Source organism: Lissotriton vulgaris, chromosome 1_1 (assembly GCF_964263255.1).
Source record: "Lissotriton vulgaris chromosome 1_1, aLisVul1.2, whole genome shotgun sequence".
Classification (NCBI taxonomy): Eukaryota; Metazoa; Chordata; class Amphibia; order Caudata; family Salamandridae; genus Lissotriton; species Lissotriton vulgaris.
This window is the reverse complement of record NC_141685.1, coordinates 1,025,068,773-1,025,082,667: the sequence shown is the minus strand read 5'-3', so window position 1 is coordinate 1,025,082,667 and position 13,895 is coordinate 1,025,068,773. Positions and strand designations below refer to the sequence as shown.

At 49.5% G+C, this 13,895-nt stretch overlaps 1 protein-coding gene across 2 annotated transcripts in view; it reads left to right on the top strand.

Moving 5' to 3' along the window:
* Positions 1–7,427, top strand: part of ILF3 (interleukin enhancer binding factor 3) — a 38,938-nt gene extending 31,511 nt beyond the window's left edge. For both annotated transcript variants that reach the window (XM_086961697.1, XM_086961689.1), the window contains exons 18-19: positions 6,457–6,591; positions 6,745–7,427. In XM_086961697.1, the coding sequence (XP_086817823.1) occupies positions 6,457–6,591; positions 6,745–6,896 (287 nt within the window). In that variant the 3' untranslated portion in view covers positions 6,897–7,427. The remainder of the gene's footprint in view (positions 1–6,456; positions 6,592–6,744) is intronic.
* The last annotated feature ends 6,468 nt before the right edge of the window (positions 7,428–13,895 follow it).

Below are 13,895 nucleotides of genomic sequence, written 5' to 3'. Positions count from 1 at the left end.
TCTCCCATCTACCACCCAAGACCAATATAGCTTCTTTAGGGACTGTTTGGGCGGGGCACTTCTGTTAACCCAGGCGTCTTCAAGGCCCAGGTCATAAAGAAGCTGCTTAACTTCTTTAAGCCAACAGACCTTGTGCCAGCCAGGTGTTAGGAGGAGTTCCCTCAGGCCTTCAGCGTAGCTGGACAATTCTGGTACCCTCCATATTCGTGCCCATAAGAGAAGGGGACGTAACCTCGCCTGCTCACTTATTGGGCGTGTGCCCGCATCTAGTAGGAGTGGAAGAGAAGGGGTACTATGCGGTAAGCTTATGAGGTCTTTGTGGAATTTATTTTCTAAGTGCATCAGGAAGTCCACTTTCTGCACACCCCACAATTCAGACCCATACAGAGCCGTGCTCACCACTCTTGCCCTGTAAATGTCCAGCACCAATTGGTTTGAGGGACGAAGCACGTTGTTCCTTCAGCAAGGCCCCTGTCACCTTGTGGGTCAGAAAAATCTTATGGTGGTGGGCTTTCCAGTTCATGGAGTCACAGAGGCGGATACCTAAATCTAACTTTTACCCTTTCAAGTGGGACTGAATCCAAGGTGGGGGGGATGACAGTTTTCCTTGGGGGGGGGGGGGGGTTTAGGACCAGGAATTTAGTTTTACCTACATTATTAGAAAGACCCCTAGAATCGCAGAATTTCTTGCAACTGGAGAGTAAAGATTGGAGGCCTGTTGGAGTTTTTGAGATCAGGAGGGTGTCTGCAAATAGGAGGGTAGGGATTTGTCTGCCAGTCAGGGAAGGTGCATCTGCGGATGTTTAAGCAGATGCTCCACCACTCCATTAACATATAGCGAAAACCGAGTGGGGGCTAGCACACAACCCTGGCGGACACCCCTATTTACAGGGATACGTGGTGTTTTTTGACCCTGATCACCCCACCTGATCTGTGCAAAGTTACTCTCGTGTAGTTTGATAAGCATGCTAAGTAGGTAAGAGGAAATTCCCAAGGCCTCAAGGACACTCCACAGTTGGGCACGTGGGACCAGGTCAAAGGCAGTCCAGTCCGTAAGTCTATAAATGCAAGGTACAGACTGCCCTTGCCCAGTACAACCACTTTCCAGTATAACATTAATAAACGGAATGTCTGTTCGATGGTCCCTGTTCCGGATCTAAAGCCAGCCTGGAAGTCTGACAGTACTTTATTTTCTTCAGCCCACTGTAAGACCCTGCCTAAGACTACCTTGCCAGCTACCTTCTGAGTGAAATCTAACAAGCTGATTGGGCGGTAGTTAGCAGGGTCGTCCCAACATCCTTTTTTGAAAATCGGGACTACCTCCGCGCCCCTCCAGGAGTCTGGCAGACATCCACCCATCAGGGCTGCATTCAGAAGTAGGGCAATAAGTTTGCTCCACACCTCTGGGTTGGCCGTATTAAGTCACCTGGGATGCCATGAGGTCCTGCAGCCTTATTAGCAACCAGGCACTTAATTGCCCCTTTAACGTCCTTGGCGACAAAAAGGTGGTCCTCATTTAGGTAATCAACACACACTCTGTGTGGCAGATCCGTCATAGTATCTGAAGAACCCCCAGGAAGGGAGTAAAGCTTGGAAAAGTGGACAAACCACGCCTCCCCAGTGATGTTACATGTCAGTAGAGAATCGGCGGGTTTATCCCTAGCTCTCAACAGTTCCCAAAAGGCCTTCGAGTCTTTCTTGGAGCTAGCCGCCATTAGATCGTTCCAAAATTTAGTTTCGTAGGCACCCCTAGCCGTGGCTAAAGCTTTTTTATAACCTTTCCTAGCGAGACTAATATGACCAGGAACCTTAGATTTCACTGCTATGATAAGTTCACGTTTTGCAGCGCAACATGTAGGAGAATACCATTTTGCGCTGCTCTTAGACGTACCTCTTATCGTGGCCCTTGCTCTTACTTCTAGCCGCAGCTTCACAGTTGACATTATGGATTTTGCTTGAGCCATCCTTCCCTCATCCGCGGCAACTTTGTTCCATTTTAGCCGCCTGCCACAATTCGAGGGATTTTTGATTCGTGATTCGTGAGATTTCCATATATGTGGTGGCGGGGTTGGGATCATGCCTTGCCATGGGGGAGTGAGGGTCAGGGCTAGTGGGTTGTGGTCACTATCAGAAGTTGATAGGACCTCCATATCTTGAAGATATACCCAGAGCTTATGATTCAACAATATATAGTCGATTCGTGAAGTGTGCCCCACCCTATTGTAAGTGTGTACTCCCCGGGTATCAGGCTTGGATCTGCCATTAGTTGCTCTAAGGTCCTATTCCATACAGAGGGCATTAATGTCTATGGCACTCTGGGTCCATTTTTTAATCTGGTTTAGAGACATAGTCTTCCCAGATGTCTAATATATCCCCACTAGGCTAGTGGTTCGAAACAACAATTAAGGTCTCCAGCCAGTAGAACAAGGGAGTCTGCATTACAGGATCCAAGCTCCTCCTCAATTCCTGTTAGAGATAACATAGAGACACCACCCCTTGCCCCCCTTAGATAGAGGTTAAACACTTCTAGCTTTTTCCCCCGTGACATTTGATTGATAGTCTCTGCAAATCAGGTGATTTTGTGGGTATGTGCCTTATAGTTAGCCCTAATGTAATACTAACCCAGGTCAGAAGGCCGCCCGAAGGGAGACCTTTACTACCAGATGGTTGGGATGCAGGCACAAAATAGGTTGTGTAACCCACCCTGTGTCGGGGTTCCAGGCACCAGGTTTCTTGCAGAAGACCAATCCCAAAGGATTCCACAAGGGAGTTCCAATCGGGAATGTCGATGTTGCGTGCAAGTCCTGCTACGTTCCAGCTAAGGAGTCTCAACGGTGGATTTCCTACGGCCCTCAGCCCCAGTATGGGGGCAGATGTAGGGGGACGGAAACAGAGCTAAGCCTTCTTGACCCGTGTGGCAACACTATAGCCTCAACATCAGCCCCCAATAAAGGTTGGGTGTCCTCCCCCTTTATAGGGACAGTTACCCGGGTGTCATGAGTGCTAACAACATTGGTCCTTTTGCTGGGAAGCGGGACCAGTGGCTGTGGTGTTAAGGGGGTCTGTGGGAGGGTAACTGTCTCATGAGCTGTTTTGGTGCTAGAAATACTCAACACCCCCCGTTCTTTCGAAGCATACACAGTTGATTGGCCAGGAAGATAGGAGCTGCTTCCAATAGGTTTGATCGCCAGGGGTAAAAGGTCAGGGACCGCAGGAGACAAGACCTTGGCATGAGGTGAAGAACCAAGAGGCATGGGAAGTCAATCTACCTCTTCAAGGCAACCAAACTTATTGGATGTTGGTGCCCCAAGCCACCTTCTATTTGGGATTTGCCATTTTTCTCTTGCCCCTCCACGGGCCTGGTAACGCACCGAAGACCATTCCCCCCCATAGTTTAAGTTAGTACGAGGGGGGTAAAAGAATGTTAAAGGCCTGGCTATAATGGATGAGTTTTCCCCATAGGTAGTCCACGAGCATATGTGGTGAGCCGTATGTGGGTCCTCAAAAGACACAACGATAGTCACCTGGAGTGGATTTACGAGAAGGACCTACCCAAGGAACTCTGCACACCATTAGGATTCTACTTCTCGTATGGTTAGGGATCGATCTATTCACATTCAGCCAGTGGGTAACCTTATTCTTCAGGGACCAATGGTTTTCTCCATGGTCACTCTCAATTTCCGGTACACCTGTCAATACCACCACATATGGCTTTGCATCTGGGGGGAGATCTATGTAACTCCCGCGAAAACTACTTCTATTTTGTGGGCCCTGGGGGATAGAGCAATCAGCCATGTTGTCATTCAGCCTTGGGGCAGCTCCTGCTTTGTGATGTATAATAGGTTGTGGGGTAGTGTGCTTCGGTGACTTTGGTAGGGGTTTGGGGGCTTTGTGATCGTAGCCCTTTGTGCGTGGTTTGGGTACTGGCCTGATTAAGGGTGGTGCTGGAGGGGTAGTGTTGGGTGTTGGTGGAGCTATGTTGCCATCTAGCACGCTATTGTTTTCATGGCCTCGCAAACTAAGAGTTGCTAGGGTTAGGATACTCTTTTCCACCTCTAAGAGATGGTTTTCAATACGTGAGTCTTAAGTCCAGGGGAGATAGCAGCTTTTTTAGGGTTTCCCAGACTATTTTTATAAAATCCACATCCTTTCCTTCCTGCTCCTCTAATTGTGACCCGATGTCCTCTATTACTGCGTTCTCCTTGGAAATATCCAAGGTTACGCCGTCCTCATTTGCTCCAGGAGGCATCTGCACAGGGAAAACAGTCCCACCTTCAGCACTATCCACAGGGAAATTGCTAACATTAAGGTGATGGGCCCTAGCAACTTTAGCCTTCTTACGTGAGTAGGCAGACCATGCGTTGCGTTTTCTTTTGTGTGCTGTACCTGGGGAATTTTCATGGGTCTCCGTGATCTGTAGTGTATTGGCATTCAGTTGACCGTGGTCTGGTTCAGGAATGACCACGGGTGAGATCTGACTGGCGTGCTGGTGGGTGGAGGGGAGTTTGTATTAGCACAGGAGACGTTGCTAGAGTGTGATGGACGTCAAGCTGCGTTGTAATGTACCGCGGGTTGGGCAATCGCTCCGGGGTTATTGCAGACACTATGTGGCCCCAGGGATGATTTTTTGGACTTAGCAATGTCCTGAGACAATCTTCTGGCAGCCTCCAAGTCTAGGGAAACACGATTTTGCATTTTAGTGATTTCCTTGTCTATAGCAATGTTCGTTCTCGTGATAAAATCGTCGAGGGTCCCATTTTGCTTCAACCTTCCCTTAGCAGCCCTACTGCGGCTTGCCCGTGTGCACATATCCTACAAGGGTATACGAAACAGTTGCTACAATGAGAAGCAGAAAAATTGTACAAGAGGGCGAAAGGGGTGGGGCCCAGCCAAGTCTCTTCAGACCTCGAACGGCCCGCTCTTTGCCCGGTCTTCACCCCGGGCGCTACCGTGCAGCGGTTTCATCAAACTGTGAAATAGGGCTAGGGCAGGGGGCGTGACCGGCAGGGAGAGCGGCCGCAGCTGTGACACGCAGGGACTCCTGGGCAATTGAGTCCCTGCTAAGCTGATCGCAGCCCTGCCGGTGCAAAGAGGCACAGGAATGTTCGGCTCCCTTTCCAAAAAGCCCCACAGTCAGGAGACGCAGCGGGACCTGCGCAGCGGGTCCGGCAAGGCGTTGTGGTGTCACTCGGGCCCACAAGGATCCAACGGCGGCAGTCAGCAACAGGAGGTAGGAGCCTCCGCACAGTTCTCCAAACAATCCTCTGGACAAGGTTTCCCCAATTTCAGAATGGTGTGTGTGTGTGTGTGTGTGTATATATATGTGTGTGTGTATATATATATATATATGTGTGTATATATATATATATATATGTGTGTGTATATATGTATATATGTATATATATATATATATATATTTATTAAATTTTTAAAGTAAGACAAATCTATAATCCATTAAGGGAAAACAGATGTGAATTTTAAAGATTTAAGTTGAAAAGCGCAAAAGACATTCCATAGGAGTGGTAGACTAGCGCCTAGGCGTGATTTGAGGCAAACTGTGATGGGGCACTGGTGGGATACAACCAATGGATTTGGCCCAGTGGAAGTATAGAAGTCCAAGCTTTAGAGTCCACACAGACTTTGAGAGGGAAAAAAATCCTACTTGAGCGGGCTGCTGCTGAAATTCTATCTGCTGCCTTGGAACCAAAGGGCAACTACTTGTGCGGTTTAATTCTGCTGGAGCTTTAACCCCTTCGCTCCTTCTGACGGCCATCGGCCGTCGCGCGCAATGCCTTCGTAGTGCTGCGCTTGTCCCGCATGGCCCCGCCCACTGCGCTCAACCGCCGCACCGCGGCGGAATTGCCATCGCGGTTAAAGATACATTTTATAAAGTCCCAAATGCGGAATGTGACTCAAGTCATTTCTTCAGAGGTGCCGGGAGCCTTAACTGGGTTGTTGCTGAAATTCAGTCTGTTGTGGAACTAGATATTTTTTTCCAGCAGGTCGATCTCCTTGATTCTTAGGAGAAAGTTTTTCAAAGTATCCACACTTTATTCTGTTGCCCATTCAACCACCACATGAGTAGACTTCTGAGTGTCTCTGGGCAGGGCGCTTCCAGACTTTTGGGATGTGTCAGTGGCCATCAACCAAGTCCATTCTGGTTGCCACTAAAGCACAAGGAACAGTTGCCACTAGTCAGCTGAGTAATTCTAGGGAAAAGCCTTTTACAGTTTGTGTCCCTCTAACAATGCATATTGAACGGCTGCAACCATATTAATCTTCACACTTTACTTTTCTCCTTTTTATTTTTAGGTAAACTGTTCACCTATACATTAATTTCAATCTCCTGTGGTTTTTCCCAAATGCCCTCTGCTCATCTTAACCATTTAAGTAATAGTGTCTTTTGTGTTCATCCTTTAAAGGCATGTTGTTGAATATTTTTTTCTTTTTCCCCAGGGGGATATGCTGGTGGGGATGGTGCTGCACCAACAGCTTCTGTTGGTGGTGGCAGTGGTCGTGGGGGTGGTTCCTATGGGTCCGGCGGGGGCTCTTCATACTCCGGTGGATATGGTGGTGGAGCTGGTAGCACAGGTTTGTAACATTGTGTTGGAATTGTCTTATCAAACTAAATTATTGAAAATCTGACAATATTGTTGCGGCAGACGGTTAAAACTATTTCAATCGGTACTTTTTTTTTTTGCTAAGGTATTGTAAAGTAACTTTTTTTTTTTTCCCCTTCTCTAGGTTATTCCCAGCAAAACTACAACCAGGGTGGGGGACCGAACTACAATAGTTCTCAGACGTCTTACGCTCCCACACAGGGAGGAGGAGGAGGAGGTGGAGGTGGTGGTGGTGGATACAGCAGGAATACAGATATGAATTATCAATATAGATAAAATTGCTGCTTCGCCCTCTGGTGTGAAAGCTTTGACTATTTGGCACTTTCACTCTCCGACTTCAGTTTTGACATCACAGTTGACTTGTAAACCTGCATTTCCATGTTGCAGTGCTTTTATGTGGTGATTCACCCTATGATGGAGCCTACAAATAATTCCATACTTGATGTATTTTGGACATCTGTATAATGGTTCATAGTTGCCATTTAAGCCAGCTCTGACTAGAACCTTTTGAGTTCACTAAACTGTACCTTTTGCTCTATTCCCAACCTTTCTGTGGTTGATGGACTTTGAACGAAGGGGGTATTTCATCTGTTTTTGAGTTTTATTTTCGAAAGTTAAAATAATTTTGTGCGTGTTAACAAGCTTTCTGTATTTTAATGCATTAGTGTTTTCAGTTTTATAAGTGAAGATTTTATTTTATGAAACAGGGGGGAGGGAATGGGGATTTTTTTTTGTATGTCGCTGGACCATTCAGACAGAACATCTGGAGTAAGCTGAATGTAGTCGAATAAAATTGTTTCAAATCTTGATTGGTGTTAATGTGTATCTTGTGCTGCGAACTCCGCTGTAATTCTTATATTAAATGGGTGTCGCATGTAACCCAGCATTAATTTAAACACCTGCGATTCATCGTAAGGAACATTAAGGCCCTTTTAGCATTTAGAAGTTTAAAATTGGGCTCATGCCTACATTTTATAGCTTTTTTTTCTGCATTGCTTATTACAGTTTAGTTTTGGAATCATTCATGGCTATATCTCAATCTGGTGCCTCTGAAACTGCTTGTAAAAAGTATCTATCTTTGGCTCGTTGATACATACTTGGAGATCCTTTTGTACAACCAAGTACTAAAAAGGGCAGCAAACCCATATGGAGTGCAACTGGAAGAAGAGCCACAATCCTGTTTTCTACTACAGACTTTACTGCCTATTCAATCGAGGAGACCGTTTCTACCCATGCTACCAAGTATATTGGATCAAGGGAAGGGGGCATTTAACGAGCCTGCCACTTACAAAGCAGTTACACCAAGAGTTGAGGAAAAAAAACAAGCATTCCTCTAGGGACCCATTGTACACAGTTGGCAGCTAATGACATTTGAAATTAAAGGGTCTTAAAATAAGTACTTGTACTGCAGTGAGCGAGCCCGAACAACTTTCTGGGGGTTCTACCCCCAAGAACATTTTGAAAGTCTGCAAATGGTGCATTTTCAAGAATTTGATAGAGCAGGCTGGTTAATGAAACAATTGTGAATCTGTTCTAACAAAGACAATGACTGGCAAAACTATCAGTCTAATTTGATGCACATCAGACGTCTGCTCTGTCTATACCACTGTGTGCTATTCTTTCACAAGTGATGGTTTGACCTAAATGCCCCTTCTCTGCATTGCCTCCTGCTCGGTCAACCTTCCTCCATAAAGCACTCTGCACTTTCAAGGTTGCATTGGTATTTTTGACATTTCTGAAGGTGCTGTGAATGGACGATGCCTGCTATCGACTCAGTATGGTGTCTGTAGAGGGTGAGGCAGATCTTAATTGCCATCTGAAAGGCCACATGGAATGATTCTAGAGTGATGAATAAAGAAAAGGAATGTTCGAGGCATGTGAGCTGTAGATTCTATGCTTTAGCATAGATTGCCACCTGGTTTGGGGCCTGATATTTGCACTTGATTTTGTTCGAAGAAGTGTGGTAGTCACGAGGTAGGTGACTCCTCTAGGTGATAGTGCGCATGTGCATAGATTCCATCCCCAGATTGTTTTTTCCGCCATCTGGTTCGGATGTGTATTGCTGCGCTCCGGTTCAGTACAGATTTCGGACCCCTTCTACATGCATTCCACTACCCTCAACAGTATTATCGAACGCCATCCCTCATTAGACACACATCGCCTTACTTCGAAAACTTTCCATTGGAATCCTCCAGGCTGACGGTCTGGCCTACCTGTGCCGACCGCATTAGCAGCCTATGTAACGGACTCCATTTAAACTATGTCCCTGGTGCCGTGCTAAGTTTCCTTGCACCGACTTGCATGAGTTTGCAACCTTGAACACGATGAAAGAAGCTGCATCGGAAAGACACGTTAGTGATAGATTCCTTACCTTAGAATATCCCCAGGCGTCAGTCTAGATCCGGAAATTTTTGCGTAGCAGTACCCTTGCGCGTCTGCGGCTCCGCGCCCGTCTGCGTCGTGGGTGCCGTGATGACATCGTCTGAGTACTTAGACGCCGCCTCCGCGTGCTGACGTCAGTTCTTCCTTTTTCTGCGCCAGCAAGCGCAGATCTGGAAAAAGCAGTAACCCATAGTCAATTTTTGACTAACTTTTTGGATCATTTATGATCATTTCACGAAGTCTTACGACTCCGATCGGTGCCGTAGGGATGCCGGGATTCAAGCACTGCGAGGATTGCGACCGCACGGTCGGTCACGGATCCTAACTTGTCTAGGCATCGACCACGACGATAAGGCCTGCTCCGAAAGCCATGCTGGAGCGGTCCCGCAGGCGACTCTAACTCCGGCAGTCGGCCCGTGCCGCGAGAGGTCCCGGTCCCACGGGAGGTCGAGGCACAGGTCGCGGGCCATTTCTTTTTCTCTGTCAGGGGCACACCTTTATAAATTGTTCTGAAGAATTCTCACCACTGTAGTGGGCCGCCTTCTTCAGCAAGCGGGATCCAGTTAAAACACCTTCCTGGTGTTTTGCTTGCAGGTACCAAAGTATCCAACACACAATTCAAGGTTCTGGAATCTCCAAGAGGGTCCTTGGAAGTGTGAAACGTCAATTCCGCAATCCACTTGAACAAAACCCTTACAAATCCACTGGTACTCCAGGCTTTGAATTCTTTGTGGGGCAGTTCAGGTGAGCTGTTAACCTGTAGCTTGCAGGGAGTTCTGTAGCAGGGGATCTCTGTGTATAGTCATAATCTAGTGAATAGTCCCGCCCATGTGCGTGGACCCCGGAGCAATCAAATCTCTTACGGTGTCGAAAAATGCAGAACTGCACAGACACTTAAGAGAGAATTTAAAGACGTATAATGCAGCCTATAAACAGGCTACACTGTCAAGTACTTCAACTAGAAATTCCACCAAAAATCCACTAACAGCAAAGCCTGTCCAGATTTCCCTTGCCTTCAGCAAAAACCCTCTGGAATGATAGAGAGGAAGACCTGGACAGACAAGCCCCATAGGCTGCCATTATATGACTCAAAACAGGATACTGTGCCTTTAAGAGAACCTTCCAGAACTCTCAGTATCCCAGAATGCACAGCAATTCCCTTTTACTTTCAGTTCTTTTTTCCAGCTCCTGCTAGCAGGACCCTGGAGCATTGAGCTCTCCCTTTTTAGGGTTTTTGGTGATTTTTCACTTTTTTTCCCAAGTTAAGTGCTTTATTGTACTTTGGTGCCTTTCTCCTTGGTTCTTGCACTCTGTTTTTTGTCGAATATGCCAACTTTATTTGATAAATGCCCGGAGTGCTCCAGGAAGAAGGCCAAATCGGATCCCCATGAGGTGTGTATCCTCTGCCTTCCTTCACATATCCCTGAGGAGTGTGATATATGCCAAGGCTTCTCTGGCAGGACCCTGAAGGACCGGAAGATCAGACTTCAGGGCCTCGAGGAAAGAAGATTAAAGGCACAAGGTGGGTCTGGAGGGGCTTCTTCCGCCCATGCTGAGGCCTCTGGGGGGCTCCCCAGGGGCAGGAAGGCCAGCAAACGCCACCATTCTCCGCCTGGGTCCATTGCGCCCACTACGGCGTTGAGAGGATGACTACGGTCTGCTCCCCGTCGTCTGAGACCAAACTACGTTGACGCTCGGCGTCGAGTGATGTTACTAGACCTTCGAAGTCCCCGGTGACTGTTTCTTCCTCGTCGGCGTTGAGCTTTCGACGTCGACAGGCCCGGCGTCGGCGCTCTCCGTCGAGGCGACACTGCCGTTCGCCGTCGGCGAAGAGGAAGCGTTCGGCGTCGAGGGAGTCCTCGTCGTCAAGGTCGCCGTCGAGGCATGGCAGATCGCCGTCGAGGTATGGAAGATCGCCGTCGAGGCGCTGACGGTCGCCGTCGAGGCGACCGCGTTCGCCGAAGAAGAGGCGCTCGACGTCAGGAGGCCGGCGTTCGCCATCTGGTCGCCGTTCCTCGATGTCTAAGAGGTGGAAAGAGGCCTGACGCTGTGGGAAGTTCACCAACTTCCCAGGCTCGTGGAGGATCACCGGGCTCGGTGCATACCCCGTCGGGGAAGGTGACTCCCCCTCCTCCGTTACCGAGGGGACTCCCTCCGAGGACCCCTACTCCTCCGTTGCCTCCGCCGCACCCTGGACCAGGGTTGCCAGTGAAGCCGCCTCCATTTCCACCGAGGTCTACTTCGCTGCCTGTTCTTCCTACACCTCCCAAGGGTACGCCTAAACCGAAGGCTCCGTCCAAGCCCAAGTCACCCACTCCGGTGGACCCGGTTGACCGCCCTTGGCCGAGGAGGTCACGTTCACGCCCGAGGAAGATCGAGGAGTCGTCATAGATCCTCCACCAGATCAAGGCGTTGCCATAGGAGGCGGGGGTCGAGGTCCCTAACTGACTCTTCCTGGACCCGTTCCTACTCCCCGACCTTGTCGGACTCCCCAGAGACCAGGGTTTCTCCAGTGGATGACATTGCCACTTTCAAGGAGGTCCTCCTGAGGGGGGCTGCGAAGTTGGGTATCGCTGTGACGGCTCCTACACCTTAAACTTCAGTGATATTTGAGACACTCCACAAGAGGCATCTGTCTCGCCCTTTGCTTCCGCTAGTACCTGGATTGAAGGAACCCGCAGAGGAGCTGTTCCTCACACCGGCCGTGGTGAAGGCCGCTCCATCCCGACTTCTAAAGAAGTACAGGGCCCTGGATTTGGACCCTGCCTTTCTGAGAGTTGATCCGGTACCGGATTCGGTGATAGTGACGGCGGCCAGGAAGCTACACTCTACCTCCCCGTCCTCCACCGTGCCTCCAGATAAAGAGAGTAGATGGATCGACTCAGCTGGACGGAAGGCGTGTGGGACTGCTTCCACAGCCATGAAGGCGTCCTGTGATACAGCTCTGCTGGGGCGTTATGACCGGGCTCTGTGGGACTCCCTGCAACAGTTTGTGGAACTGCTACCGAGAGACAAGAGGGGAGGACTTCCAGGAGATCCTCAAGAAAGGGATACTGGTGTCCAATCAGGTCATCAGCGCAGCGCGGATGTCTCCTTGTTGGCTTTCCATGGTTACTGCCATGGAATCAATCAGCGACGACATGCCTGGCTCCGGCTCACGTCACTCAAGCCGGAGGCCCAGCAGCAGGTGGCCAACCTGCCTTTTTCCGGGGATACTTTGTTCGGAAAACACGCTGATGATGAGGTGGCCCGCATGAAGGCGGAGGCAGAGACCCTTACGGCTGTGGGCTTGGAAAAGCCCAAAGAGAAGAAATCCTTCAGGCCTTTCCAGAGGCGCTATGGCGCGCAAGGAAGAGGACAGGGGCAGTCTTCGGAGCAGGAGCAACAGCAGCAGTTCCGGAGTTCTGGAGGGACGGGTGAAAGGCCTTCAGCGCCAAGTGAACAGCTCTGAGTTTCAGGAAATTGATGTGATACGTGGACTCCATCGGAGACCACGTTCCTTGAATCTGTAAGTCTCCCGAATGCGCTCCCCAGCCGTGGAGAGCAGCATCCGTCACGATAGTCTGAGTAGGAATGTCCTTGTGGAAGGGAACCCCTCTGAGGAGATTCTCCGCTGAACACCACCACTTCAGAGACTGAAGAGCATGCAGAGAGTCGTATCCTGTCATCCCAAGATCCTCTCCTCTGATCCCATTGGTCCTCCAAGCACTCCTGCAGAGGTCTCATGTGTAGTCGTGCATGAGGAGTGAGGAAGATACAAGAGGCCATCGATCCCAGTAGAGAAGACACCGTCCTCACTGTTGTAGATGGAGCGGTCATAAGAGCCTGAGCCTTCCGAAGGATCGATCGCCGTCGCTCCTCCGAAGGAGACACGCTCGCTGACAGCTTATCTATGGTGGCTCCCAAGTATTGAATGCATTGGATCGGGACAGACTTGGACATGTTGATGTGCAACCCCAATTTGTTCAAGAGAACGCACGTCTTCTGGAAGTCTGCTTGAGCTTCTGAGGAGGCCTTGATCAACCAATCGTCCAGGTACGGGTAGACAAACGCCTTGTTTTTCCTGAGGTGTGCCGCTACCCCTGCCATGCACTTAGAGAATGTCCTGGGCGCAGATTTCAGCCCGAAAGGCAGCACTGTGTATTGGTAATGGTTGGTGCCGACTTGAAATCGCAGAAACTTCCAGTGTTTGTACGCGATGGGCATGTGGAAGTACGCATCCTGTAGGTCTATGGCACAAAGCCAGTCCCCCTGTTGCAACTGAGGTTAAATCTGATGCAACAACAGCATGCAAAATTTTTCTCTGCGAATCCACTCGTTTGCCTGCCGCAAGTCCAGAATGGGCCTGAACTCGTTCTTGTCCTTCTTGCGAACCAGAAAGAACCGGGAGTACAGACCTCTTCCTCTTTGAGACAGAGGTACGTCTTCTATCGCCCTTTTTCGTAACAGGATATCTGCCTCCGCCTTGATACTGCGAGCTGACCGGAGGGATCGCTGGAGGAGGGCTGATGAATCGAAGACTGTATCCATTGCAAACAATATTCAGCACCCACTTGTCCTGAGTAATTTTTCTCCACTCTGCCAGAAAAAATATTGAACGCGCCCCCCCCCCCTCCCCCCCCGGAGCGGGTAACTGATGACGGGAAGTAACCGCTCAGGGTCGAGACCCGGCCGAGCCCTTGTTCGCGGTAGAGGACTGCTGTCCTCCTCTACCCCTCTGGCGTTTCTGGAAAGGTCTTCGGAACTGCTGCTGTTGCTGCTGCTGTTGTCCCGAAGACTGTCCTCTTCCTTTCCCTTGCGAGCCGAACTGGCGGTAGGGTTTCTTGTCTTTGGGCTTCTCCAAGCCCACAGCCGTCAAGGTTTCTGCCTCGGCCTTCATCCGGGCCATTTCGT